We start from the raw sequence: 27,702 nt of genomic DNA on the forward strand, positions 1-27,702 counted from the left end.
CTCCTCTACACCCATCTGTCCACTCCTCTACACCCCTGTCACCCATGTACGCTCCTCTACACCCCTTTCACCCATGTACGCTCCTCTACACCCCTTTCACCCATGTATGCTCCTCTACACCCCTCTGTCACCCATGTACACTCCTCTATACCCCTCTGTCACCCATGTACACCCCTCTGTCACCCATGTACACTCCTCTACACCCCTGTCACCCATGTACGCTCCTATACACCCCTTTGTACATTCCTCTACACCCCTTTCACCCATGTATGCTCCTCTACACCCCTGTCACCCATGTACACTCCTCTATACCCCTCTGTCACTCATGTACAGTCCTCTATACCCCTCTGTCACCCATGTACACTCCTCTACACCCCTCTGTCACCCATGCACACTCATCTGTCACCCATGTACACTCCTCTACACCCCTCTGTCACCCATGTACATCCCTCTGTCACCCATGTACACTCCTCTACACCCCTCTGTCACCCATGTACATCCATCTGTCACCCATGGACACTCCTCTACACCCCTGTCACCCATGTATGCTCCTCTATACCCCTGTCACCCATATACGCTCCTCTACACCTCTCTGAACGCTCCTCTACACCCCTCCGTCACCCATGTACGCTCCTCTACACCCCTCTAAACCCCTCTGTCACCCATGTCCACCCCTCTGTCACCCATGTACACTCCTCTAAACCCTTCTGTCACCCATGTCCACCCCTCTGTCACCCATATCCACTCTTCTACACCCCTCTGTCACCCATGTAAAAAAAAAAAGAAAAAAAAGTTTGGCGCCTAATAGATTTGTTTTGCAGGTTTAAAGGTGAAGAATTGTGTGTGGAAGAAATCGTGATGATGGCCCAGACCAGATGGAGAAGAGAAGGCAACAATGCAAATTAGAGAAGACGTCATTGGTGAGTTGCTGTATAAAGCAGCACTTTAAACTACATAAATAGATATAGTGCATTGCATTTTTTATTGGTTTTTCCTTTTTTTTTTTTCTTGCTTGTCAACCTCGGTAGCGGTGCCCCGAGGAAAAAATTTTTTCCGAGGTGTGCCCCGACCCGAAAAAGGTTGGGAAACACTGGGTTATAACCTCAACTATGAGAGACAGAATGAGAAAAAATCCATAAAATCACATTGTCTGATTGTTAAAGAATTTATTTGCAAATTATGGTGGAAAATAAGTATTTGGTCACCTACAAACAAGCAAGATTTCTGGCTCTCACAGACCTGTAACTTCTTCTTTAACCCCTTAAAGGGGTGCTCCGCCCCTAGACATCTTATCCCTTATCCAAAGGATAGGGAATAAGATGTCAGATCGCCGGGGTCCCGCTGCTGGGGACCCCCTGCATCTACCATGCAGCACCCACCTGTAGCGGCTTCCGGAACCGCTGGAGGTCCTCAGGCTGAGTCCATCTCGACCACCGGGACGGAAGATCGTGACATCACGACTCCGCCCCCGTGTGACGTCAAACCCGCCCCTCAGTGCAAGTCTTTGGGAGGGGGCGTGACAGCTTTTACCCCTTGTGAAAATGAAAAATTTGGGTAATACCAGCATTTTAGTGAAAAAAATTAAAAATTTTCATAAAAAATAAATAAAAATGTCATTAAAATTAAAATTTTTCATTTTTTTTTTTTCACATCCAACTTTACCGAAAATTCTTCAAACACCTGTAGGGTGTTAAGGCTCACTATACCCCTTGTTACGTTCCATGAGCGGTGTAGTTTCCAAACTGGGGTCACATGTGGGTGTTTGTTTTTTTTGTTTTTGCATTTATGTCGGAACCGCTGTAACGATCAGCCACCCCTGTGCAAATCACCTCAAACGTACGTGGTGCTCACTCCTGAGCCTTGTTGTGCGCCCACAGAGCACCTTACGTCCACATATGGAGTATTTCCGTACTGAAAAATGAAAAGTATGGGGCAACACCAGCATGTTAGTGGAAAAATGTTTAATTTTTTACAATAACATGCTGGAGTAGACCACCAAAAATTGTTAGGCAATTTCTTTTTTTTCTCATTCTGTCTCTCATAGTTGAGGTTATAACCTATGATGAAAATTACAGTTCTCTCTCATCTTTTGAAGTGGGGAGAACTTGCACAATTGGTGGCTGACTAAATACTTTTTTGCCCCACTGTAAGTAGAAATTACTACTTGGTTCTTTCGATGAATGTCTTCTCTTTGTGGAGCTCTTCTAATTCAGCCATCAAGAAGGCCTGCTCAAGTATGGTAGCTCAGCCTTTATACAAACCAGAAGCTAGAAGAGATTCTGACCAGGATCTGAGTATTTCCTGATGGGTATCTCTAAAGTAGCTATTTGCCCAAGACACAATGGGGGAGATTTATCAAAACCTGTCCAGAGGAAAAATTGCCCATTGCAACCAATCAAATTGCTTCTTTCATTTTAAATTAGGTAAAAATGAAAGTGAGCTGATTGGTTGCTATGGGCAACTTTTTTTATGGACAGGTTTTGATAAATCTTCCCCAATATCTGTGGCTGAAGTGAGATTGAGTGTGAAGATCTTCACAATCTGCAGTTCTTAATGAGTGACCAGTCAGCCCATGGACATGATCTTTCTGGTGGTAAAATGTAAGTGTCTGAGGATAAACCCATAAAACTTTCTTGGAGAATGCTTGTAAGCAGGACATCATTAAAGGGGTTATCCACCATAAGGTGACTTTACAGAACTGAGTATTTCCTGTTTGATTTTGTTCTCTAAACTACACATCCCACAGTTCCATGCTTGAAAGTTTGAGATCAGTATCCTTCTTCCCCCACATCAGCAAAAAACTGTTTTCTACTCAGGGGGCCTACAGCTGTTGCAAAATTAAAGCAGCACAGGCTCCCTCTGATCACCTGACTAGTGATCTCAGGTCTCGACACACTGCAACCTGGGAAATCCCCAGACATGAGTAATTTTGTATTCTGTTAAAAATAAATATTGGGGCAATAATCACAGAAGAAATGTGAGACAACCGTCACACACAGGTACAGACACTATATTATGAACTACACTAACTTTACAGCCCCTGTAGCACCGCCCAAAAAAAAACAATCCTGGAATAACCCTTTAAGTACCTCACATCATGAACGATTTGGAGATTTGTAAGCTTAAAAAACCAAGCTCCATAAGAACTGGATACCAATGACCAGAGACTCACCTACTCATACTATATGGCATAGATCTGGTTGGTCAGTAGTCTGGCCAGGGAAGCCCAGAAATAATGGTGCAGTCAGGACTTCACAAGGCTAATCAGGAAAAGATGGAAGTCAAGAAAATCCAAAATAAAGAAAAAGCAAAAGTTAACAAGTCAGCAACACTCCTTTTGGTGGAATAAGGACCAACTAAAATGTGAGCTGTGGAAGAGGAATCTAACAAGGCCACCAATTAATTATTGTAATGCCCCAATGGACATGGACTCACTGTGCCACTTACCGATTTTGCTTTGGGCCAAACTGAGGAGCAAAGTCTTAAGTATTTCCCTGTTTTTCACCCTTTATCCCGCTCTTAGAAGCAGAAGCTGGACTTCAGCTGCAGGGGAGATACCATGTCGCTAACACAAGAGTGGTCCTGGTTGAGTTGCAGCTGGCCTGGCAGGCCAGAACGCCTCAGGGTCAAGCACCAGGGATACAGCCAGGAAGGAGGAGCTGATGCTGTGGATGGTATAGTGCAGAAAAGAGTCCAATGTAGCAGAGGTGATTTTTTGTTAGTAGCAGAGCTCAAGAAGCTCAGAAGCAGCCAGGTGGTGTTTAGCTAGCTTAGTATACAGACTTGTGGTCGACAGTCCAAGTCATGCACTGAAGAATCGGGAAGGTACAAGCAGGATCAGACTGAGGCAGATTCGGGTAACAATCCTAGGTCAAACACAGTTACTCAGGACAGGAACAGATCAGGCACCTTGGCTGTAGACAAACTATTGCTCTGGCACCACAGGAAGGGAGCAGAGCTCTTGTATAGGTGGTGCCTGGCAGGGATTGGAGGAGGACAGGAATCAGGAATGCACACGGACCCGTTTAGAAACAGCACGTGTACAGCCCCTATGGTATGCACGAGAAACTGTCCCCACCTGTGACCGTACAGAGGAAGATGTCAGGAGTCTAAATCGGGGAGGAGGAGCCAAGGGCGTACGGCTCTGCTGAGGTAAGCAGCAGGATGCGCTGCACGCTTGCGACTGCCAACTGCCAGCTTTACATTTATGTTAATTTCTTAATTTATAATGCTAGGTGGACAGTCCTAGGGTTGAGTCTGGGGTCAGCATATTCCATCTGTGTTGCTTGAGGACAAAGGAGAAATAGGCCTTTTACCAATCATGAAGATTAGATGTAGATTGTTTGTTTTTCCCCTTATGTTATAGGAATGCACAACACATATATGTACACAGTCGAGAAGAAAAGTACAATGTGGCTCAGGTGAACTCCTCTTATGTGCTGGTTTTAGAAAGTTAGGACCCTGTGTGGTTGTAAACTGCCTGGTACTGGGACCCATCCTGTGGCTGACTGTATGATCCACAGGCCCTTGTATGTACGCGTCTCCTCTGCATTGTGATGTTGCTTATGTGTACTGTTATTTGGGTGTAGTGTAATGAGGGAGTATCCTTAAAGGGGTACTCCGCCCCTAGACATCTTATCCTCTATCCAAAGGATAGGGGATAAGATGTCTTATCGCATCTCTGCTGTGGCACCCGAGTCATCTGGTGCACATAGCTAACTTTGACTAACGTTGCAGCAGGGGAGGCTCATGAGGTCAAGGACACGCCCCCCCACCCCCTTGTGACGTCACGCCCTCCCTCTCAATGCAAGTCTATGGGAGGGGCCTCTGAGGCCACAGCCAATGTTCTAAACGAATGGCGAGTGCTGCAGGGAGATCGCTGGGGTCCCAGCTGTGGGACCCCCCACGATCAGACCTTTTATCCCCTATTCTTTGGATATGAAGTCTGGGGGTGGAGTACCCCTTTAATGTCTATGTAACCTTTCAGATGTAGAGGCTCATTTACTTAAAATTAGTCAACAGCATAAAAATAGCAGCGTCAAAAAATCTTGTTCCTGTTTCACTGGCCACTATTGTAGTTATCATCAGCTTGCAACACTTGCAAACATCCTCTTGAACATTAAAAAAAATACAATTTTGTCAGGGTTTTTATGAAGCCTACAGTAATTTGCAATTGGTGTCTCATAATGAAACAGTATAGACAGCACAGTCATGGTAATAAACCAATTTCACCACAAATTGTGCGCACCGGAGCAGCATACTTTTTAGCACTCTCCTGTGTTTTTGTGCATACAGTGAAATAGTCCAGAGGCAAGTCCTGTCCTTCTGAAATCATGTGGTCTCCACGTACCTTTTCATCTACAGATTCAGTTTACTCTGCCTTTTAGACTATTTTCTACAAACTATTGGAAGTTTTTCCTGACACAAAAGAATGTGGGTGTGACATTGGAACAGTCATCAGAAGTGTTGGAAGCTTTGGTTCCAGTATGGGCAGTACTGGCAAAACAGCTGTCAGAAAGGGCCCCAGGCCAAGTGACACATAGAAAAGGGGCCTGCTGCTGCAGATTGTGTCACTCCAGCCCCAGTAACATATACATAAATAGTTCTCAATGTAGAGAGGAGGGTAAATAGCTGCCTGGCACTGGATTACCTCTCTAAGAATTTGAGTTCCCATTATACAAAGCTGAATATCATTAGGTCACATGCACCTGTATGTGTAAGTGAATGGATATCGACTCTCTTTGCCTCTGATTTCACATATAACTTTTTGGCCAAGAGTCCATACAGAATATAAAGCGTAGCGTTCCCCCATTCCGTTCTAAATGTTCAGATGTATCCTCCCCTAGCTGCACGGTAGGATGTCTCTATATGTATGGCGCCTGTTGGGGGCTTACTTTACGTGAATTAGTTGCACTCCAGGTGGTAGAACAATGCTCCTGATTTACCAATCTGTCTGTGACAACAGATGGTGAAACTATGAGATAGTGAGGCACTTAGCTCGCAAATTTGTCTCCGCCGGCGGTCAAATAGCTTGGACCGTCCGACCGTTTTGCATCTATTACACCATAGCTGTATAGCTCTCCATGTTTTATCTGCATGTTCATGTTTCACCTATATCCTTGTGCTGGCAGTGTGCTGCTGTATTCTTCTGTTGCTGTATATTTAGCCTAGTAGCGTGCACCTGCAGGCCAGGTCCATATAATAGTTTGGTATCAACTAAAGTGCTGGCTGACTTATTCTTTGTCTGTATTACACATATGGGGGAGTGGCTACCTCCATGTTGGCCTTGCACCCCACCCACCTCTATCAGGTGTATATATAAGGTGTCTTGGATGTTCCAGATCCTGCCATGCTTACTGAACTGTTCACACAGAGGCATATTTACAGTGTAGGGTCCGTCCCAATGAGGCCACTGTTACGCCGAGCGCTCCGGGTCCCTGCTCCTCCCCGGAGCGCTCGCGGCGTTCTTCTCTGTGCAGCGCCCCGGTCAGACCCGCTGACCGGGAGCGCTGCACTGGTGTCAACGGCGGGGTCGCATCCCAATCTCCTCACCTGCCCCGTCCTCTTGCTGTTCTGTCCCGTCGCGCGCGGCCCCGCTCTCTAGGGCGCGCGCGCCGGCTCTCTGAAATTTAAAGGGCCAGTGCACCATTAATTGGTGCCTGGCCTAATCAGTACCTACACCTGCGCTATGTGTATATAAACCCACTTCCCCTTCCTGTCCTTGCCGGATCTTGTTGCCATGTGCCCTGTGAAAGCGTTTAGTGTGTTCCCAAGCCTGTGTACCCAGACCTCCTGCTGTTGCCCCTGACTACGACTCTTGCTGCCTGCCCTGACCTTCTGCTACGTCCGACCTTGCTCTTGCCTTGTCCCTGTGTACCGCGCCTGTCTCAGCTGTCAGCTGGGGTTGAGTCGCTATCGGGTGGAACGACCTTGGGGTTACCTGCCGCTGCAAGTCCATCCCGCGTTGCGGCGGGTTCTGGTGAAAACCAGTAACCCCTTAGACTCCGTTCCCCTGGTACGGCCCACACCATCACCCCACTGACACAGAGGATCCACCACCAGTGTCCTTGCTGCATACCAGTCCGGATCCTGACAGCCACCTTATCGCGGTGGGACGGTCCAAGCTATTTGACCGCCGGCGGAGACAAATTTGCGAGCTAAGTGCCTCACTATCTCATAGTTTCACATTTGCATCTATTACACCATAGCTGTATAGCTCTCCATGTTTTATCTGCATGTTCGTGTTTTACCTATATCCTTGTGCTGGCAGTGTGCTGCTGCATTCTTCTGTTTACTCTAGAAGTCAATAATGATGTCTAAAAGTTCCTTGAGACATGCATTTCCTCTAAATGGAGTAGTCAGCTGTTCCGTACAGAGCAGGGTGTTGGTTAGCATGCATGAAAGCCCTTTGATGTAGCTCTGAGAGAGTCAGTGTTTCTTCTTGTGGAGACTGACCCAAACCCAAACAGGGTGCTCCTTACATTTGCAAAACTACAACTCCCAGTATGCCAACATGTATTCTGCATGTGGACACTTGCCCGATTGTACTCTCCTCCGACATCCAGAGTAAACAGAAAGTTGAGAGGTCATCGTACACATCGATCGGTGTTTACCAACCTGGATGCCTCCAGCTCTTTCAGAACTACAACTTCGAGCATGCCCAGTCAGCCATGCTGGGAGTTGTAGTTTTGCAACAGCTGGAGGCATCCTGTTTGGGAAACACTGCTGTATAGTGGTTACCAGTAGATTCTTAGTTTTGCTGTGTATCCACTGTTGTATGTGGAAATTCACGATCTGTTACATTGCGATTTTTGGCAACATAAATGGGATTTTTCGCCTGTGAATACTGTGGTCGAAAAATGTCCTCTAGGGCAGTGTTTTCGTAATAGTGTGTCTCCATCCATTGCAAAACTACTACTTCCAGCATGCTTCAAGTTGTAATTTTGTAACAGCTGAAGACACACAGTTTGGAAAAAACATTGCTCTTGGGGTTAAGTCACAAGTTTTCATTTACCAACAGCACACAGAGCATTGAAACAACTTGTATACCTCAGCGTTCATTGTGTGTATTTGGCACCATTCTTTTCCCCGTCTACACAATCCCTCAACTTTGTTGTGTAATCCCTCTTGTGAAATCCGCCACATGTGATTCCATTGAGGAAGTGCAAGGGTCGGCTTTATACCTAACTGCTGAGCGAGGCATTTACAGAATTTCAGTCACACTAAAGAGGAAAGAGGGCACACGATTCACATGCCGATAAAGATAAGGTGTCGTATTTACAGGAAATGGTGACAGATTGTTCCCTGCCTTAGTGACCCCCAGGAATATAGTCCCCCCCCCCCCCCCCATTCTGATTCTTGAATTGTTTTGTTATCAGCCTGCATTGCGGGAGGAGGGGTGGGGGGAGTTATCACTATTCCACCCAGAAAGACTTGATCATTCGTTCATCGTGTTGGTAGATGGGACATACCGTATATCACTTACTTATTATTCACCATATTGTACATACACTGACGCCTGGTCTTAGAACAGAAGAGATGTGTTTAATAACTATCGGAACTGGGACATTTCGTCTTGTTTCCCGGTACATCTCAAAGTGGTTGGTAACCACTTTGACTCCGCCGGCGGGCAACAAAGTAAGCAATGACGACAATCAAAATCAACACCACCAGGATGACTCCGACCACAATCGCGACCGTCATGTTGGGCGATCCTTTGGAACATTTAATCTCTGCAGAGATACAAACACAACAAAACATTTTATAGTGTTCCAAGCTGGTAAAGATTTCTCTACAAGAACTATGGATACCGAAGTCAACATTGGAATGAGGTTTCCCCATTATAGAGAGTGTGGGAGCGAGTTGAAATGGAGTGGGAATAAAACCAATCTGGAGACTCCACAAGGGATGTCAAAGATTCTCCATCATGCATCTGTCCTTGTTGGGAATACTTTGTATATTTTTACCAAAGCTCACCTGGTCCGTAGTTTCCGTTATCTAGTTGAAAGGCTTGAGCCTTGACGTTCATGACTGAAAAGCTCACTTTTGAGGTCACTTGAATGTCTACTTTGTCACAAGAGAAGGAATGTTTAAGAGGAGTGACCATGTCCTTTAGGCTGGCGTTATCAAACTTCTCCGATCCTGTAAAATCCAACCCAGTGTCAAAATGTCCCAAAACATGACAAGAATATTACATGGCGGTACAGGTCAGAACATGGGTTAGCTTATCACATGACAATACAACCCACAACATGGGTAAGGTTATTACATGACGATACACACCAGAACATGGGCAGGATTATTACATGACTATACACACCAGAACATGGGCAGGATTATTACATGACGATACACACCAGAACATGGGCAGGATTATTACATGACGATACACACCAGAACATGGGCAGGATTATTACATGACGATACACACCAGAACATGGGCAGGATTATTACATGACTATACACACCAGAACATGGGCAGGATTATTACATGACGATACACACCAGAACATGGGCAGGATTATTACATGACTATACACACCAGAACATGGGCAGGATTATTACATGACTATACACACCAGAACATGGGCAGGATTATTATTACATGACTATACACACCAGAACATGGGCAGGATTATTACATGACTATACACACCAGAACATGGGCAGGATTATTACATGACGATACACACCAGAACATGGGCAGGATTATTACATGACTATACACACCAGAACATGGGCAGGATTATTATTACATGACTATACACACCAGAACATGGGCAGGATTATTACATGACGATACACACCAGAACATGGGCAGGATTATTACATGACGATACACACCAGAACATGGGCAGGATTATTACATGACGATACACACCAGAACATGGGCAGGATTATTACATGACTATACACACCAGAACATGGGCAGGATTATTATTACATGACTATACACACCAGAACATGGGCAGGATTATTATTACATGACTATACACACCAGAACATGGGCAGGATTATTATTACATGACTATACACACCAGAACATGGGCAGGATTATTACATGACGATACACACCAGAACATGGGCAGGATTATTACATGACGATACACACCAGAACATGGGCAGGATTATTATTACATGACTATACACACAAGAACATGGGCAGGATTATTACATGACTATACACACAAGAACATGGGCAGGATTATTATTACATGATCATACAGGCCAGAACATGGGCAGGATTATTACATGACAATACACACCAGAACATGGGCAGGATTATTACATGACAATACACACCAGAACATGGGCAGGATTATTACATGACGATATACACCAGAACATGGGCAGGATTATTACATGACTATACACACCAGAACATGGGCAGGATTATTACATGACAATACACACCAGAACATGGGCAGGATTATTACATGACGATACACACCAGAACATGGGCAGGATTATTACATGACGATACACACCAGAACATGGGCAGGATTATTATTACATGACTATACACACCAGAACATGGGCAGGATTATTACATGACTATACACACCAGAACATGGGCAGGATTATTACATGACTATACACACCAGAACATGGGCAGGATTATTACATGACTATACACACCAGAACATGGGCAGGATTATTACATGACAATACACACCAGAACATGGGCAGGATTATTACATGACGATATACACCAGAACATGGGCAGGATTATTACATGACTATACACACCAGAACATGGGCAGGATTATTATTACATGACTATACACACAAGAACATGGGCAGGATTATTACATGACGATACACACCAGAACATGGGCAGGATTATTACATGACTATACACACCAGAACATGGGCAGGATTATTACATGACTATACACACCAGAACATGGGCAGGATTATTATTACATGACTATACACACCAGAACATGGGCAGGATTATTACATGACTATACACACCAGAACATGGGCAGGATTATTACATGACGATACACACCAGAACATGGGCAGGATTATTACATGACTATACACACCAGAACATGGGCAGGATTATTACATGACTATACACACCAGAACATGGGCAGGATTATTACATGACGATACACACCAGAACATGGGCAGGATTATTATTACATGACTATACACACCAGAACATGGGCAGGATTATTACATGACTATACACACCAGAACATGGGCAGGATTATTACATGACGATACACACCAGAACATGGGCAGGATTATTACATGACTATACACACCAGAACATGGGCAGGATTATTATTACATGACTATACACACCACAACATGGGCAGGATTATTACATGACTATACACACCAGAACATGGGCAGGATTATTATTACATGACTATACACACCAGAACATGGGCAGGATTATTACATGACGATACACACCAGAACATGGGCAGGATTATTACATGACTATACACACCAGAACATGGGCAGGATTATTATTACATGACTATACACACCAGAACATGGGCAGGATTATTATTACATGACTATACACACCAGAACATGGGCAGGATTATTACATGACGATACACACCAGAACATGGGCAGGATTATTACATGACGATACACACCAGAACATGGGCAGGATTATTACATGACGATACACACCAGAACATGGGCAGGATTATTACATGACTATACACACCAGAACATGGGCAGGATTATTATTACATGACTATACACACCAGAACATGGGCAGGATTATTATTACATGACTATACACACAAGAACATGGGCAGGATTATTATTACATGATCATACAGGCCAGAACATGGGCAGGATTATTACATGACAATACACACAAGAACATGGGCAGGATTATTACATGACGATATACACCAGAACATGGGCAGGATTATTACATGACTATACACACCAGAACATGGGCAGGATTATTACATGACGATATACACCAGAACATGGGCAGGATTATTACATGACTATACACACCAGAACATGGGCAGGATTATTACATGACTATACACACCAGAACATGGGCAGGATTATTATTACATGACTATACACACCAGAACATGGGCAGGATTATTATTACATGACTATACACACCAGAACATGGGCAGGATTATTACATGACTATACACACCAGAACATGGGCAGGATTATTACATGACTATACACACCAGAACATGGGCAGGATTATTATTACATGACTATACACACCAGAACATGGGCAGGATTATTACATGACTATACACACCAGAACATGGGCAGGATTATTACATGACGATACACACCAGAACATGGGCAGGATTATTACATGACTATACACACCAGAACATGGGCAGGATTATTATTACATGACTATACACACCAGAACATGGGCAGGATTATTACATGACTATACACACCAGAACATGGGCAGGATTATTATTACATGACTATACACACCACAACATGGGCAGGATTATTACATGACTATACACACCAGAACATGGGCAGGATTATTATTACATGACTATACACACAAGAACATGGGCAGGATTATTATTACATGATCATACAGGCCAGAACATGGGCAGGATAAGTACATGCCATTTTGGTGCCTCATGGATATATGTGTTACCTGTGTTCATCAGAGTTATATTAACTTCTCCCAGGAAGAATTCGTTGTTTTTTGTATCCTTTGGAAATAAAGAACAAAACATCCTTATGAGCAAAATATCTGCACCAGGTTCACCTTTCTTTGTTGAATAATCGCTATCCCCCAGGCAGTGATCACGTGAGATACGCATCCTATTTTCGGCACCCACCCTATAACCTGCTGATGGCCTGTATATCTTCTATACCTGTATGAATGTGACCGTAAGTTGTCCATGTGGAAAAGTCAGGGTCAGCCAGGCTTTTTCGGCAAAGCAGTTTCCAGACGCCTTTGTTTTCGGGGCTGGTGGGATCACAATCTGAACAGGGAGAATTGCACAATTATTAGGTGGGCAGCAATTACATAGTTGGATTACTTTGGATCCCATATTCCCGTGACCTTCAGAGCTGCATTCACAGCTGTGAATATCATCTATTTCTGTTTACAGGTTCATACTGTACATCCAGCCAACTGGATAGTTTACCATTCTTGCTGCTATAGTTGAGCCTTTTTTTCCCCACGTAAGGTGGATGAGCGAGACCATTAATATTCGGATGTGTTGGATGTGCCAATGATCTGATATGGTATTTCCTGTGTAGTCAACTAAGCTTAAGGGGTAACTTAAGGCCCAGGTACAAATTTTGTTCCAGGGCCCCCAGCTGCCGTGTGGCAATTACTACAAGCCAAGAGTTTTCTTATTTGGCATCCAGGTCTAGGTGCAATTGCTACCTCTGCAGCCCCTCAAGTTATGCTCCTCCCCGAGCTTTCAAAATGCACTGCACAACATTACCTGTAGATTCAAACCATAGTGAAACGATAAATATTGATAAAATGGTTTATCTACATGGTTAGTGGTGTAGGGTAACTTACCTCTCGCCTTGTTGTATCATTGATTGATATATTGAAGGATGCGGTTATCCTCAAGCATATGCCTGTTGTGCCATTGACTATGTATTCTGTAGAAGGAGGAACCGTGGTAGGGGGGTAGGTTGTGTGGTTTGTGTGTGTAGTGGGATGGGGTGTAGATGTGTGGTTTGTGTGTGTAGTGGGATGGGGTGTAGATGTGTGGTTTGTGTGTGTAGTGGGATGGGGTGTAGATGTGTGGTTTGTGTGTGTAGTGGGATGGGGTGTAGATGTGTGGTTTGTGTGTGTAGTGGGATGGGGTGTAGATGTGTGGTTTGTGTGTGTAGTGGGATGGGGTGTAGATGTGTGGTTTGTGTGTGTAGTGGGATGGGGTGTAGATGTGTGGTTTGTGTGTGTAGTGGGATGGGGTGTAGATGTGTGGTTTGTGTGTGTAGTGGGATGGGGTGTAGATGTGTGGTTTGTGTGTGTAGTGGGATGGGGTGTAGATGTGTGGTTTGTGTGTGTAGTGGGATGGGGTGTAGATGTGTGGTTTGTGTGTGTAGTAGGGTGAGGCGTAGTTGTGTTTAAAGTAGTAATGTGCGTTGTATGTGTTGTGGAGTGGGTTGTTGTGCGGTGGGTTGTTGTTGTAGTCTTCTTTGGGCACCTTGCACATTGAAGAGTTTCGCTTATTTGGGCAGGTGCAGGGTCTCGCTCACCAAAACAAGCTGTAACACAAACACAGAGGGAGTTGTGGTAAGTTAATGACAGTGGGTTGTGTGAAGAGCAAAGTGTAGACTGCTTGTTTCTACCGTGAAGGCACCACGAGAAACTTTCTCATTGCCAGATTTGTGTCAGGACAGATTTAATACCCCATAGATCAGGACTTTTGTATCGGCCTGTTGGGGGTTATTTTTCCTTTCTTTGGACTAACACTGAAGTATAATAGAATGAACGAGGTGGAATTTACTGTTACTGTGATGGTCAAAACTAAAATTATTCTCTGAAGGAAAAGAACATTGAGATACGTTTTGTGGACTCAATGGGACGACCATTAGATGGTAGTATTACTACTCTGGAGTCTCTGATTTCCTTTTTGGCAAAACACATGAATGGTTGCAAGTTCAAAGAAAAGCCAAGAGGAGAACCAACGGGAACAACATTCTACTAATCAGCTGATCACTGGATCATTTACCTAGGGCAATAACCACAGCGTTTACCCAGCAATCACCCCATGTAAAATGCCCTTGAACCTCTTGTATTTTTACTAACAGCGGTTAGTCCAGAGCATGAAAAAAAACACATACGAACTGTCTACAGCGAAAAGTAATGTGTATAATAGGCACTCTGTATAATGAGATGTATCCATCTATCTATCTATATATATATATATATATATATATATATACAGGGTGGGCCATTTCTATGGATACACCTTAATAAAATGGGAGTGGTTGGTGATAACTTCCTGTTTGTGGCACATTAGTATATGTGAGGGGGGGGGGGGGGGACTTTTCAAGATGGGTGGTGACCATGGCGGCCATTTTGAAGTCAGCCATTTTGAATCCAACTTTAGTTTTTTCAATAGGAAGAGGGTCATGTGACATATCAAACTTATTGGGATTTTCTTATAAAATGTGTTCAATGTACTGCCCATTGTGTTGGATTGTCAATGCAACCCTCTTCTCTATATACTGCTATATACACCGCAGGAGAAATGCTAGCACAGGCTTCCAGTATCCGTATACACTGCTATATACTACTATATACACCGCAGGAGAAATGCCAGAACAGGCTTCCAGTATCCGTATACACTGCTATATACTACTATATACACCGCAGGAGAAATGCTAGCACAGGCTTCCAGTATCCGTATACACTGCTATATACTACTATATACACTGCAGGAGAAATGCTAGCACAGGCTTCCAGTATCTGTATACACTGCTATATACTACTATAAACACCACAGGAGAAATGCTAGCACAGGCTTCCAGTATACACTGCTATATACTACTATATACACCGCAGGAGAAATGCTATCACAGGCTTCCGGTATCCGTATACACTGCTATATACTACTATGTACACTGCAGGTGAAATGCTAGCACAGGCTTCCAGTATCCGTATACACTGCTATATACTACTATATACACCGCAGGAGAAATGCTAGCACAGGCTTTGTATACGGATACTGGAGGCCTGTGCTAGCATTTCTCCTGCAGTGTATATAGTAGTATATAGCAGTGTATACAGATACTGGAAGCCTGTGCTAGCATTTCTCCTGCGGTGTATATAGTAGTATATAGCAGTGTATACGGATACTGGAAGCCTGTGCTAGCATTTCTCCTGCGGTGTATATAGTAGTATATAGCAGTGTATACGGACACTGGAAGCCTGTGCTAGCATTTCTCCTGCGGTGTATATAGTAGTATATAGCAGTGTATACGGATACTGGAAGCCTGTGCTAGCATTTCTCCTGCGGTGTATATAGTAGTATATAGCAGTGTATACGAATACTGGAAGCCTGTGCTAGCATTTCTCCTGCGGTGTATATAGTAGTATATAGCAGTGTATACAGATACAGGAAGCCTGTGCTAGCATTTCTCCTGCAGTGTATATAGTAGTATATAGCAGTGTATACGGATACTGGAAGCCTGTTCTGGAATTTCTCCTGCGGTGTATATAGTAGTATATAGCAGTGTATACGGATACTGGAGGCCTGTGCTAGCATTTCTCCTGTGGTGTATATAGTAGTATATAGCAGTGTATACGGATACTGGAGGCCTGTGCTAGCATTTCTCCTGCGGTGTATATAGTAGTATATAGCAGTGTATACGGATACTGGAAGCCTGTGCTAGCATTTCTCCTGCGGTGTATATAGTAGTATATAGCAGTGTATACAGATACTGGAAGCCTGTGCTATCATTTCTCCTGCGGTGTATATAGTAGTATATAGCAGTGTATACGGATACTGGAAGCCTGTGCTAGCATTTCTCCTGTGGTGTATATAGTAGTATATAGCAGTGTATACGGATACTGGAGGCCTGTGCTAGCATTTCTCCTGCGGTGTATATAGTAGTATATAGCAGTGTATACGGATACTGGAAGCCTGTGCTAGCATTTCTCCTGCGGTGTATATAGTAGTATATAGCAGTGTATACAGATACTGGAAGCCTGTGCTATCATTTCTCCTGCGGTGTATATAGTAGTATATAGCAGTGTATACGGATACTGGAAGCCTGTGCTAGCATTTCTCCTGCGGTGTATATAGTAGTATATAGCAGTGTATACGGATACTGGAAGCCTGTGCTAGCATTTCTCCTGCGGTGTATATAGTAGTATATAGCAGTGTATACTGGAAGCCTGTGCTAGAATTTCTCCTGCGGTGTATATAGTAGTATATAGCAGTGTATACAGATACTGGAAGCTTGTGCTAGCATTTCTCCTGCGGTGTATATAGTAGTATATAGCAGTGTATATACGGATACTGGAAGCCTGTGCTGGCATTTCTCCTGCGGTGTATATAGTAGTATATAGCAGTGTATACAGATACTGGAAGCCTGTGCTAGCATTTCTCCTGCGGTGTATATAGTAGTATATAGCAGTGTATACGGATACTGGAAGCCTGTGCTAGCATTTCTCCTGCGGTGTATATAGCAGTGTATACGGATACTGGAAGCCTGTGCTGGCATTTCTCCTGCGGTGTATATAGTAGTATATAGCAGTGTATATGGATACTGGAAGCCTGTTCTGGCATTTCTCCTGCGGTGTATATAGTAGTATATAGCAGTATATAGAGAAGAGGGTTGCATTGACAATCCAGCACATTGAACACATTTTATAAGTGGTCAGAAACTTGTAAATAACTCATGAAAGAATAAAGTTACGTTAAAACCAATAAGTTTGATGTGTCACATGACCCTCTTCCTATTGAAAAAAACAAAAGTTGGATTCAAAATGGCCGCCATGGTCACCACCCATCTTGAAAAGTCCCCCCCACCTCACATATACTAATGTGCCACAAACAGGAAGTTATCACCAACCATTCCCATTTTATTAAGGTGTATCCATTTAAATGGCCCACCCTGTATAACTCAATTGTGTGTGTATATATGTGTGTATGTATGTGTGTATATATGTGTGTGTATATATGTATGTGTGTATATATATGTGTGTATGTATGTGTATATATGTATGTGTGTATATATGTATGTGTGTATATATGTGTGTATGTATGTGTGTATATGTGTGTGTGTATATATGTATGTGTGTATATATGTGTGTGTATATATGTATGTGTGTATATATATGTGTGTATGTATGTGTGTATATATGTGTGTATGTATGTGTGTATATGTGTGTGTGTATATATGTATGTGTGTGTATATATGTATGTGTGTATATATGTATGTGTATATATGTATGTGTGTGTATATATGTGTGTGTGTATATATGTGTGTGTATATATGTATGTGTGTATATATGTATGTGTGTATATATGTATGTATGTATGTGTGTATATATGTGTGTGTATATATGTATGTGTGTGTATATATGTATGTGTGTATATATGTGTGTGTATATATGTATGTGTGTATATATGTGTGTGTATATATGTATGTGTGTATATATGTATGTGTGTATATATGTATGTGTGTATATATGTATGTATGTATGTGTGTATATATGTGTGTGTATATATGTATGTGTGTGTATATATGTATGTGTGTATATATGTGTGTGTATATATGTATGTGTGTATATATGTATGTTGTATATATGTATGTGTGTATATGTGTGTGTATGTATGAGTGTATATATGTGTGTGTATATATGTATGTGTGTATATATGTGTGTATGTATGTGTATATATGTATGTGTGTATATATGTGTGTGTATATATGTATGTGTGTATATATGTGTGTGTATATATGTGTGTGTATATATGTGTGTGTATATATGTATGTGTGTATATATGTGTGTGTATATATGTGTGTGTATATATGTGTGTGTATATATGTGTGTGTATATATGTGTGTATGTTCCAGCATCACATCCAAACGGCTAAAGATATCACCATTACACTTGGTCACATGTTACTAATATGTCAACAACAAACAGCGGATAGGTAATTTAACCCTTACTCACCCCCATTTGCCAGGGGCGGGGTTTTTGTTTAAAGTCCCATACAAGTCTGTAACTTCCAAACAGCTGGAGATATTTCAATAATACTTGGTCACTTATTACTTATATGTCAAATAAAAATATATGATAGTTAAATTAACCCTTACCTATACCCTTATATAAAAGATGGGTTTTTGTTTCAAGTCCCACGAGAGTATATAGGACTTCCAGTACCTTACTCCTCAAGCTCCACTCTGCATCTCCTGGTGAATGTGTCAGTCTGGCTTGCAAGCCAGACCACATCTCACAAAGACACACCCACTGTTTAAGCCCCACCCATTTTATTCTCTACCCTTTTTGTGCATCAGTCTGGCTTGCAAATCACGCCCAGTCCCACAAAGCCACGTCCCCTTCTATTTTCAGCTTACAATATCTTCATTACAAATCAGCTACACCTGAGGAAGGGATATGAGGACGGGATGGATATGAGGTGGGGATATGAGGTCGGGATATGAGGGTGGGACATAAGGACGACATATGAGGATTGGACAAAAGGACGGGCTATGAGGATGGGATATGAGGTCAGAATATGAGGACGGGATATGAGGTCGGGATATGAGGTTGGGATATGAGGTCGGGATATGAGGACAGGATATGAGGTCGGGATATGAGGATAGGACATAAGGACGGGATATGAGGATAGCATATGAGGATGGGATATGAGTTTGGGATAGGAGGTCGGGATATGAGGACAGGATATGAGGTCGGGATATGAGGGTGGGACATAAGGACGACATATGAGGATTGGACAAAAGGACGGGCTATGAGGATGGGATATGAGGTCGGGATATGAGGACAGGATATGAGGTCGGGATATGAGGATGGGATATGAGGTCGGGATATGAGGACAGGATATGAGGTCGGGATATGAGGACAGGATATGAGGTCTGGATATGAGGATAGGACATAAGGACGGGATATGAGGATAGCATATGAGAATGGGATATGAGTTTGGGATAGGAGGTCGAGATATGAGGACGGAATATGTGGTTGGAATATGACAACAATATATGAGGACTGGATATGAAGTCAAAAGCTTCCTCCTTTGTTTATTATCCTCCCCAACAAGGATTAGGAAGGAAAAACCGGACAACGCCGAGTACTCAGCTAGTCCTGTATAAATAAATGGTCACTCTACAGTAACATGTACTCTGTATAATAAGATATATCCGGTATAAGTATATGGACTCTCTACAGTAACATGTACTCTGTATAATAAGATGGACTCTCTACAGTAACATGTACTCTGCATGAGATGTATCCTATGTAAGTAAATGGAACCTCTATGGTAGCATATACTGTGTATAGTGAGATAAATCCTGTATAAGTATATGGACTCTCTACAGTAACATGTACTCTGTATAATAAGATGGACTCTCTACAGTAACATGTACTGTGTATAATGTGATGTATCCTGTATAAGTAGATGGACCCTCTACAGTAACATGTACTCTGCATGAGATGTATCCTTGGTAAGTAAATGGAACCTCTATGGTAGCATATACTGTGTATAATAAGATTTATCCAGTTTAAGTAGATGGACCCTCTACAGTAACATGTACTCTTATAATAAGATATATCCTGTATAAGTAGACGGACCCTCTACAGTAACATGTACTCTGTATAATAAGATATATCCTGTATAAGTAGATGGACCCTCTACAGTAGCATGTACTCTGTATAATAAGATGGACTCTCTACAGTAACATGTACTCTGTATAATAAGATATATCCGGTATAAGTATATGGACTCTACAGTAGCATGTACTCTGTATAATAAGATATATCCGGTATAAGTAGATGGACCCTCTACAGTAGTATGTACTCTGTATAATAAGAAATATCCTGTATAAGTAAATGTACCCTCTACAGTAACATGCACTGTGTATAATAAGATATATCCTGTATTAGTAGATGGACCCTCTACAGTAGCATGTACTCTGTATAATAAGATATATCCGGTATAAGTATATGGACTCTCTACAGTAACATGTACTCTGTATAATAAGATGGACCCTCTACAGTAGCATGTTCTCTGTATAATAAGATATATCCGGTATAAGTATATGGACCCTCTACAGTAACATGTACTCTGTATAATAAGATGGACCCTCTACAGTAGCATGTACTCTGTATAATAAGATATATCCTGTATAAGTAGATGGACCCTCTACAGTAACATGTACTCTGTATAATAAGATATATCCTGTATAAGTAGATGGACTCTACAGTAACATGTACTCTGTATAATAAGATGGACTCTCTACAGTAGCATGTACTCTGTATAATAAGATGTATCCTGTATAAGTATATGGACTCTACAGTAACATGTACTCTGTATAATAAGATATATCCGGTATAAGTAGATGGACCCTCTACAGTAACATGCACTGTGTATAATAAGATGGACTCTCTACAGTAACATGCACTGTGTATAATAAGATATATGCGGTATAAGTAGATGGACCCTCTACAGTAGCATGTACTCTGTATAATAAGATATATCCGGTATAAGTAGATGGACCCTCTACAGTAGTATGTACTCTGTATAATAAGATATATCCGGTATAAGTAGATGGACTCTCTACAGTAACATGTACTCTGTATAATAAGATATATCCTGTATTAGTAGATGGACTCTCTACAGTAACATGCACTGTGTATAATAAGATATATGCGGTATAAGTAGATGGACCCTCTACAGTAGCATGTACTCTGTATAATAAGATATATCCGGTATAAGTAGATGGACCCTCTACAGTAGTATGTACTCTGTATAATAAGATATATCCGGTATAAGTAGATGGACCCTCTACAGTAGCATGTACTCTGTATAATAAGATATATCCTGTATAAGTAGATGGACTCTCTACAGTAACATGCACTGTGTATAATAAGATATATCCGGTATAAGTAGATGGACCCTCTACAGTAGTATGTACTCTGTATAATAAGATATATCCTGTATAAGTAGATGGACCCTCTACAGTAGCATGTACTCTGTATAATAAGATATATCCGGTATAAGTAGATGGACCCTCTACAGTAGTATGTACTCTGTATAATAAGATATATCCGGTATAAGTAGATGGACTCTCTACAGTAACATGTACTCTGTATAATAAGATATATCCTGTATTAGTAGATGGACCCTCTACAGTAGCATGTACTCTGTATAATAAGATATATCCTGTATAAGTAGATGGACTCTCTACAGTAACAAGTACTCTGTATAATAAGATATATCCTGTATTAGTAGATGGACCCTCTACAGTAACATGTACTCTGTATAATAAGATATATCCAGTATAAGTAGATGGACTCTCTACAGTAACATGCACTGTGTATAATAAGATATATCCGGTATAAGTAGATGGACCCTCTACAGTAGTATGTACTCTGTATAATAAGATATATCCTGTATAAGTAGATGGACCCTCTACAGTAGCATGTACTCTGTATAATAAGATATATCCGGTATAAGTAGATGGACCCTCTACAGTAACATGCACTGTGTATAATAAGATATATCCGGTATAAGTATATGGACCCTCTACAGTAGCATGTACTCTGTATAATAAGATGTATCCTGTATAAGTAGATGGACTCTCTACAGTAACATGCACTGTGTATAATAAGATATATCCTGTATAAGTAGATGGACCCTCTACATTAACATGTACTCTGTATAATAAGATGTATCCTGTATAAGTAGATGGACCCTCTACAGTAACATGTACTCTGTATAATAAGATATATCCTGTATAAGTAGATGGACCCTCTACAGTAACATGTACTCTGTATAATAAGATATATCCTGTATAAGTAGATGGACCCTCTACAGTAACATGTACTCTGTATAGGTATATGGACTCTCTACAGTAACATGTACTCTGTATAGGTATATGGACTCTCTACAGTAACATGTACTCTGTATAATAAGATGGACTCTCTACAGTAGCATGTACTCTGTATAATAAGATGTATCCTGTATAAGTATATGGACTCTACAGTAACATGTACTCTGTATAATAAGATATATCCGGTATAAGTAGATGGACCCTCTACAGTAACATGCACTGTGTATAATAAGATGGACTCTCTACAGTAACATGCACTGTGTATAATAAGATATATGCGGTATAAGTAGATGGACCCTCTACAGTAGCATGTACTCTGTATAATAAGATATATCCGGTATAAGTAGATGGACCCTCTACAGTAGTATGTACTCTGTATAATAAGATATATCCGGTATAAGTAGATGGACTCTCTACAGTAACATGTACTCTGTATAATAAGATATATCCTGTATTAGTAGATGGACTCTCTACAGTAACATGCACTGTGTATAATAAGATATATGCGGTATAAGTAGATGGACCCTCTACAGTAGCATGTACTCTGTATAATAAGATATATCCGGTATAAGTAGATGGACCCTCTACAGTAGTATGTACTCTGTATAATAAGATATATCCGGTATAAGTAGATGGACCCTCTACAGTAGCATGTACTCTGTATAATAAGATATATCCTGTATAAGTAGATGGACTCTCTACAGTAACATGCACTGTGTATAATAAGATATATCCGGTATAAGTAGATGGACCCTCTACAGTAGTATGTACTCTGTATAATAAGATATATCCTGTATAAGTAGATGGACCCTCTACAGTAGCATGTACTCTGTATAATAAGATATATCCGGTATAAGTAGATGGACCCTCTACAGTAGTATGTACTCTGTATAATAAGATATATCCGGTATAAGTAGATGGACTCTCTACAGTAACATGTACTCTGTATAATAAGATATATCCTGTATTAGTAGATGGACCCTCTACAGTAGCATGTACTCTGTATAATAAGATATATCCTGTATAAGTAGATGGACTCTCTACAGTAACAAGTACTCTGTATAATAAGATATATCCTGTATAAGTAGATGGACCCTCTACAGTAACATGTACTCTGTATAATAAGATATATCCAGTATAAGTAGATGGACTCTCTACAGTAACATGCACTGTGTATAATAAGATATATCCGGTATAAGTAGATGGACCCTCTACAGTAGTATGTACTCTGTATAATAAGATATATCCTGTATAAGTAGATGGACCCTCTACAGTAGCATGTACTCTGTATAATAAGATATATCCGGTATAAGTAGATGGACCCTCTACAGTAACATGCACTGTGTATAATAAGATATATCCGGTATAAGTATATGGACCCTCTACAGTAGCATGTACTCTGTATAATAAGATGTATCCTGTATAAGTAGATGGACTCTCTACAGTAACATGCACTGTGTATAATAAGATATATCCTGTATAAGTAGATGGACCCTCTACATTAACATGTACTCTGTATAATAAGATGTATCCTGTATAAGTAGATGGACCCTCTACAGTAACATGTACTCTGTATAATAAGATATATCCTGTATAAGTAGATGGACCCTCTACAGTAACATGTACTCTGTATAATAAGATATATCCTGTATAAGTAGATGGACCCTCTACAGTAACATGTACTCTGTATAATAAGATATATCCTGTATAAGTAGATGGACCCTCTACAGTAACATGTACTCTGTATAATAAGATATATCCTGTATAAGTAGATGGACCCTCTACAGTAACATGTACTCTGTATAATAAGATATATCCTGTATAAGTAGATGGACCCTCTACAGTAACATGTACTCTGTATAATAAGATATATCCTGTATAAGTAGATGGACCCTCTACAGTAACATGTACTCTGTATAATAAGATATATCCTGTATAAGTAGATGGACTCTCTACAGTAACATGCACTGTGTATAATAAGATATATCCTGTATAAGTAGATGGACCCTCTACAGTAACATGTACTCTGTATAATAAGATATATCCTGTATAAGTAGATGGACTCTCTACAGTAACATGCACTGTGTATAATAAGATATATCCTGTATAAGTATATGGACCCTCTACAGTAGCATGTACTCTGTATAATAAGATATATCCTGTATAAGTAGATGGACTCTACAGTAGCATGTACTCTGTATAATAAGATGGACCCTCTACAGTTGCATGTACTCTGTATAATAAGATATATCCTGTATAAGTAGATGGACTCTCTACAGTAACATGTACTCTGTATAATAAGATATATCCTGTATAAGTAGACGGACCCTCTACAGTAACATGTACTCTGTATAATAAGATATATCCTGTATAAGTAGATGGACTCTCTACAGTAACATGTACTCTGTATAATAAGATATATCCTGTATAAGTAGATGGACCCTCTACAGTAACATGTACTCTGTATAAGTAGATGGACCCTCTACAGTAGCATGTACTCTGTATAATAAGATGGACCCTCTACAGTAGCATGTACTCTGTATAATAAGATGGACCCTCTACAGTAGCATGTACTCTGTATAATAAGATGGACCCTCTACAGTAGCATGTACTCTGTATAATAAGGTCTTTGAGACCTTTGGGTCTGGAGACTTTTCAAGCTGCCTTATAGTGAGTGAGATCCAGAATTAGACCAGAATTGACTCAGAAGTGAACAAAAGGGAACAACTTCCAATTCACCCAAATAAGTAGAACTTGAACACCATGCTCACAGTCTACATCCTGGCTCTTTGTCTTCATTCCTACACCCCCCCCCCCTGCCCCATCCCCCAGTGGACTTCATCCACATCAGCCTCTTTCTGCTTCCCTCACCCATGTGTTGGTCACCATCATGATTGACCCCAACCCTCCACATTCCATGGTTCAGCTCAGAAGTCGCTGCTTTAATTCACTTGACCATCTGCTCTCCCGCTTCATCCTCCTACTTTTAGCTGCTGGGGACATCTTTCCTAACCCTCGCCCACCTTTCACTAATATTTACCTATCCAGGAATAGAAAGACAGAGCTAATTTCTATCAAAAACTGCTCCTCGTCTGTCCTCAGGTTGGGTGTGGTTCTGGAGCTCAGTTCCAATGAAGTGAATGGAGCCAAGTTGTCATTCTTCTCCCTACCTGGGGACAGACGTGGAGCTGTTTTTGAAAGAAATTAGCAGTGTTTTTCTATTCCTGGATAACCCCTTTAAGGTTCAGGGTAACAAACTCCCATACCCCCAGATCTGACACCAGGCATGGTGAGGAGTTGGGGTGCTTCTCTCCCCACAATGCACTTCCAAGGTCATTCCTCCATTGGGCGCCGGCTTCACCACGAGTCGCACAGAAACGTAAGAATCTGTTGGTCACATCGCTCAGCGCCATAAGTTGGATTTACTACGTAACTTGTATACCTGGATGCCCCTACCGGATCCTGATTGGATGATCCTGTGGCTATGTGACACAAATGCGCCTGAGTATATCTGTACAGGAATGTGCATCTGATCTCGCAGATACATTTTTGCATTTTACCTTGTAATAATAATTACTACAATACTTGTTGATCTGGTGACACAGTGGTTCCCCCGAGGACGTCCCCATGCTAGCAATATTTATGCATGCGGCAGAAACGTGTTGGGAACGCGTGCATTTTGTGTATATCGCTTTCCAGATTATATGCACACTGCATATCCATAAGGAGTGTACATTATCATTACAGTGACAATATTCCTTTTTTTAATAATATTTTCTCTATCCTCTATATATACTCCTCCTCTATATATATACTCCTGGAGATTGGAGTTTTGAGTGGTTTTTCTTTTGTCTCCACAAACTTTTGGGTATTTGCACCTTTTCTAACTGGTGGCTTTTAAATACGCTTGAATAAATGATATATTTTAACAACACCCCTTTATATATATATTTATTTGACATTCCTCCATTACCCTCACTCATATTTCCCTCTTTTGAGGTCCACAGCCTCAGACTCTTCTGCCCATTTTCTCTCTAGGTGTTAGTCATCTATCGACCTCCTGGTTTACCTTTAAAGGGTACCTCTCATCAAAAAAACTTTTGATATATTATAGATTAATGTATGCAGAATAACTTTACAATTGCATGTTATTAAAAAATATGCTTCTTTCTATTTAATTTTCCCCTTTGAAAAAATGACCACTAGGGGTCTCCCTACCAGTCCTGTCAGCAAGCATTTCAGACTCATGCTGGAGTCCTAAACACTACGAGCTGCCAGTCTGCTTTGTTCACAAAGGAGAACACTCAGAGCTGCCAGTCTGCTTTGTTCACAGCCTGTTTGGCTGTGAACAAAGCAGGCTGGCAGCTCTGAGTGTTTAGGACTCCAGCATGAGTCAGAAATGCTTGCTGACAGGACTGATCGGGAAAAATACAATAGAAAGAAGCATATTTTTCATTAACATGCTATTGGAAAGTTATTCAACATTCATTAATCTAAAATATATCAAAAGTTTATTTGATGAGAGTTGCCCTTTAAACATTTCTTGAACATTTTTTTACATGGCTTCCTTATTCCTTTCCTCCATCCACACTCATCATGGGTGACTCCAACCTCCTCATTGACCCCAATCTCCTCATCTGCCTCTTGGCTTCCATCTCTAACCTCCTCCTTTGGCCTGTCACATCTTACTGACACACAAGGATTGGAATACATTGGACATGGTCTTCTCTAGACGTTACTCTATCTCTAACCTCCTTTGGCCTGTCACATCTTACTGACTCTCTCACACACAAGGATTGGAATACATTGGACTTGGTCTTCTCTAGACGTTACTCTATCTCTAACCTCCTTTGGCCTGTCACATCTTACTGACTCTCCCACACACAAGGATTGGAATACATTGGACTTGGTCTTCTCTAGACGTTACTCTATCTCTAACCTCCTCCTTTGGCCTGTCACATCTTACTGACTCTCTCACACACAAGGATTGGAATACATTGGACTTGGTCTTCTCTAGACGTTACTCTATCTCTAACCTCCTTTGGCCTGTCACATCTTACTGACTCTCCCACACACAAGGATTGGAATACATTGGACTTGGTCTTCTCTAGACGTTACTCTATCTCTAACCTCCTTTGGCCTGTCACATCTTACTGACTCTCCCAC

General features: G+C 41.4%; 1 protein-coding gene across 1 annotated transcript in view; it reads right to left on the reverse strand.

Annotated features, from left to right (window-relative positions):
* Positions 1 to 8,526: 8,526 nt before the first annotated feature.
* The window catches only part of CD68 (CD68 molecule), a 61,799-nt gene continuing 42,623 nt past the window's right edge, over positions 8,527 to 27,702 (reverse strand). The window contains exons 3-7 of the mRNA XM_056553648.1: positions 13,520 to 14,217; positions 12,858 to 12,968; positions 12,635 to 12,692; positions 8,977 to 9,141; positions 8,527 to 8,732 (exon numbers count right to left, since the gene is read on the reverse strand). Of these exons, the coding sequence (XP_056409623.1) occupies positions 8,593 to 8,732; positions 8,977 to 9,141; positions 12,635 to 12,692; positions 12,858 to 12,968; positions 13,520 to 14,217 (1,172 nt within the window). The 3' untranslated portion in view covers positions 8,527 to 8,592. The remainder of the gene's footprint in view (positions 8,733 to 8,976; positions 9,142 to 12,634; positions 12,693 to 12,857; positions 12,969 to 13,519; positions 14,218 to 27,702) is intronic.

The sequence above is a fragment of the Hyla sarda genome, unplaced genomic scaffold (assembly GCF_029499605.1).
Source record: "Hyla sarda isolate aHylSar1 unplaced genomic scaffold, aHylSar1.hap1 scaffold_344, whole genome shotgun sequence".
Taxonomy (NCBI): Eukaryota; Metazoa; Chordata; class Amphibia; order Anura; family Hylidae; genus Hyla; species Hyla sarda.